This window comes from Sinocyclocheilus anshuiensis, unplaced genomic scaffold, assembly GCF_001515605.1.
Source record: "Sinocyclocheilus anshuiensis isolate Anshui unplaced genomic scaffold, SAMN03320099.WGS_v1.1 scaffold45, whole genome shotgun sequence".
Lineage (NCBI taxonomy): Eukaryota > Metazoa > Chordata > Actinopteri > Cypriniformes > Cyprinidae > Sinocyclocheilus > Sinocyclocheilus anshuiensis.
In genome coordinates this window covers 491,580-495,699 of record NW_015536467.1, presented here as the reverse complement: position 1 = coordinate 495,699, position 4,120 = coordinate 491,580, and the positions used below count along the sequence as shown (strand labels likewise).

Here is a 4,120-nt window from a genome sequence, read left to right as displayed (position 1 = left end):
GTGCTCTACCACAAATGAATTTAAAATGCCAATTCCTAAGTTAATCTCTTTCCTCTTGTCTGTGTGTGTGTGTGTGTGTCCAGGGCGTATTCTGGACCTGAAGACTGGGACGGTGAAGAAGGAAGGACAGCAGTCCTCTATGAGAATGTGTATGGGCTCCAGACGTTCCTTCATCTGCAGAATGAGGTACAGTCCATGCTCTCCGTGAGCTCACCGATCTCATGATCACCGGTGTGGTGTGGTGATTAAAGTCCCCATGAAATCAAAATGAAAGTTTTTTGGGTGTCAGTATCAATATGTTAGTCTAGTAAATGGCACGTAGTGTACAATGTAGGCGATAGGGAACAATTCAGATAGTGTAAATATGCTTTCGACTGGGGCAAATGAGGTCTGGTTTCACGTTGTGCCACGCGAACGGCAGCGCGCACAGTCTGATCCGGACTGTGGCTCCGGTCCAGAGACGTGATCACTCGGAGCGGATCATATGCACAAGTCGGCATATATTAAACGCTTTTAAAACTACACAGCCTCAGCATGATTATGATCACTATTTTGTTTTACTAAGAGTTTCATATTGAATCTAGGGGGTAATCTATTAGACTGTGGCTGTCAAATGCGGCTTTACCGAGCTCAACGGCTCTGACCTGTGCAGATATAAACAAAACGCTATTGGCTAATTTAAAAAGGGGGCGGGGCTGCTCGATATGTCCCGCCCTGTCTTCCTGTTTCAGTTGAAATTACGTCACCACATAGAATAACGCTGCGTGTTTCAAGGCACTTCAGGGGACCTTGAACGATCCTTTTTTGAGATCTTATGTCACTCTCAAAAAATGTATTGCACTGTATGATGTTTAAAAAGGTTCGTATTAGGGCTGCACGATAAATCGCATGCGATATTTAACGCGCATCTTGTCAGTAAAGCCGGTTCTTTAATCAGCGGTAAATCTACATCACCTGCGTGCTTTCACATGGAGCAGCATTAACTACACAGAGCCGTTGTTCACCGACAAGCTGCGCAAACCGACGATCATATTTTGACCAGTACCGCTGATTACAGAACCGGCTTTACTGATAAGATGCGCGTTAAATATCGCATTCGATTTATCGTGCAGCCCTAGTTTGTATTTAGGTGAGCTGACTGACATTATCACTACTTATAAATAAATTCACACCTATATGTTTATTAACTAATTGCACAAAAGTGTAGAAATCCCTGTCAATCTGAGTCTCTGCATCTTTCTGTCTTCATTATGATCCTTTTATGAAATATTTAGTCTTTTATTCTGACCATAACAATATAATTTTACTGTTTGATTTTTAAAGCCTGCATGAACTTTCAAGACAACAAAATGCAATACTAATAATTGGATTTTTTAGCAATGAGGCGAACAGAAACGTGATGATTGTTGTTGCTCAAAGTTTTAAATTCCTTGTTTTATTGTTGTGATTATTTTTATTTTTTTTTTCATTTCTTTTATGTAAAGCACTTTGAATTACCATTGTGTATGAAATGTGCTATATAAATAAACTTGCCTTGCCTTGCTGAACATTCCTGTCCTTCCCCACAGTATGTTTAAAAGGTGTTTTCATTCATAATGTTGTTTGGTCTATATTTAACACCAGATGAAAACACGCACTTCCCGAATTTGATTCGAATGTCCGTGCCAGTTTAAGTCATAAACCATGGCGAGCAAATTCCAACATAATGCATGATTAAGCCGCATATGTTTTTGTTCTTCCTTCAGCACTTAAATATGAGAGTTAGTGACTGTGTTCATGTTTAATGTTTTCTATTTGTGGCTCTTTGACAGATTGAAACCGCATGCTAGCGGATAAGCGCATCTGTTGAGTGTGTGTTAAAACGCTTGAGATAAACAGAACCCCTAAAAAGCATGAGCGTCATTCTTAAAAGTTCTTACACAATGCATTAACGCTATTAGACATCATGACTCAACTCTGAAGGATGCTTACTTGCTTGTTGCGATCCAAAAAAGTACATGCTGTTTATTTGCATACCTTGCATTCATGAACACTGGACAACCTATTTGACAAAGACCCGAGGGACGACAGACTGTCTTGCCAGGTTGAATGGAAGTGATTTTGGGAGATAAACAGCTCAAGTTGGAACAGATGTGAACTATTTTACCCCTCAACAGGGTCAGAGTTTTCAGGTCACTCGTATAGTCTTTACTGTCTTTACTAGCTGGATTCAAATGATAACAGCTATATATAGTCATAACATGGTAACTAGAATATTAGATATCATCAGTGCTTGTGCTATGAATAATTATTCTTTATTTTATTATTAGTTGTAAAAATCACTTTTTGTTTTGAGTTAAAAAAAAAATAGTATTCTTGTATTTGTCTGTCAAAATGACTGACAACATTTTGAATTGTCAATTATTTATTTATTTATTTGTGATTGTTTCTTTAGTTAGTTATTGTTAAACTATTTTCTAGCTATGCAACCTCTGAGTACATATTATTCAATCCAAATCTACTTTGCTGATTGTGCCACAAAAATTTTATAAATGATTTTAATAAATGATTTATAAATGATTTGATCACAGATCAAATCTGTGATAATTTGTGCCATAACTTAAAATAATTAAGTTGTTGAGGTTTAAAGTTTAACAAAAAATGTGAATTGTTTTTTAATAGTATTCTTGTATTTGTCTGTCAAAATGACTGACAAAATTTTGAATTGTCAATTATTTATTTGTTTGTTTGTTTGTTTAGTTTCTAGTATTTTCTAGCTATGCAGCCTCTGAGTGCATATTATTTAATCCGAATCATCTTTGCTGATTGTGCCACAAAAATGTTATAAATGATTGTTTTTTTATTATTATCAACATAAAAAAGATACAATCTTTTTTATTAAAATAAGTGATCATTTACTGTATGCTATAACTTAAAATAATTAAGTTGTTGAGGTCTAAAGTTAAATGTTTTTTTTGAATGGTCAGTATTTTCTTTAAAAATAAATAAATAAATGAATTTATTTTTAGTTGACACGGCCTCTGAGTACAAATTATTTTAATTGAATCTTTGTTCTTTTAAAATTTTTTGCATTGTTTTTGTAATAATGCAATCTTTTTTTTTATTAACTTAAGTGATGATTTGTGCCATAAAAGTCAAGGTTTCCAAAGTTAAATGTTTAACAAAAAAAATTATTTGTCAGTATTTCCTTTTTTGTTGTTGTTTTTTGCTACATCATTTTACAGATAATGCAGCCCTTGAAATACATTTAATCTGAATCTTCTTTGCTCTTTTAATAATTGTAATCATTTTATTATCATAAATAACCTAATGTAATTAATTTGAGGTTTCCAAACTTTAATGTTTAACAAAAATGTACATGGTATTTGTAGTCTTATTCATTTATGGTGAGAATGTAACGGTTTTCAAATGTTTTTTAGGTGTGGCAGTGCTCCACTGGATCATATCTCACTGAATCGGTTGTCCAGCATGAGAAAGAGATACAGGTATGAATCTTTCTTTCAGTTTTCAGATTTCAAATTTGCACCCAATTCTGCAGTTATTCAACCCCAATCTATTAACCAAACATCCTGTAATTCATTGCTAATTCATTTGTAATGTACACTTACAATCAAACCCATTCAAAACTAAAACAAAACAAAACAAAAAAATACCCTGTGAACATGTTTTGTCAGGTAATCTAAAAGTCTGCTTGATGTGCTAACATCTAAATGAACTAGTTTGTTTTAAGTCAAAAGTATTTAATCTGACTGAATAAACCTGATTACATTAGGAATTACTTTACAATAAACAATTACTTAAATAACAACTGCATGCTTCACATTTTAGAATCTGTTTTTTGTTTTTGAGCATGGTATAATGGTAAGTCTTGAAACAATGAAAGTATAGCAGCACACAGTTTATTAAAGGGGTCCTATGATGCTTTTTCACTTTTTAAATTTAAGTCAGTGTGTAGTGTGTATGTTTGGGCATAAAAAAGATCTTCAAAGTTACAAATCTCAAAGTCCACTCCAAAGGTAGATATTTCATTTTTTAAAAATCCCTTTTCAAGAACTACAACGAACGGCTCGTTTGGACTACAGCGTTTGTTTTCCGGGCTTTGTGATATCACAAAGCGACT

The 4,120-nt window shown here is 34.1% G+C and overlaps 1 protein-coding gene across 1 annotated transcript in view; it reads left to right on the top strand.

Moving 5' to 3' along the window:
- The window catches only part of LOC107692692 (aryl hydrocarbon receptor nuclear translocator 2), a 98,224-nt gene that overhangs the window by 36,775 nt on the left and 57,329 nt on the right, over nucleotides 1-4,120 (top strand). Inside the window, exons 7-8 of the mRNA XM_016491888.1 lie at nucleotides 84-186; nucleotides 3,420-3,485. Coding sequence (XP_016347374.1) covers nucleotides 84-186; nucleotides 3,420-3,485 — 169 coding nt within the window. The remainder of the gene's footprint in view (nucleotides 1-83; nucleotides 187-3,419; nucleotides 3,486-4,120) is intronic.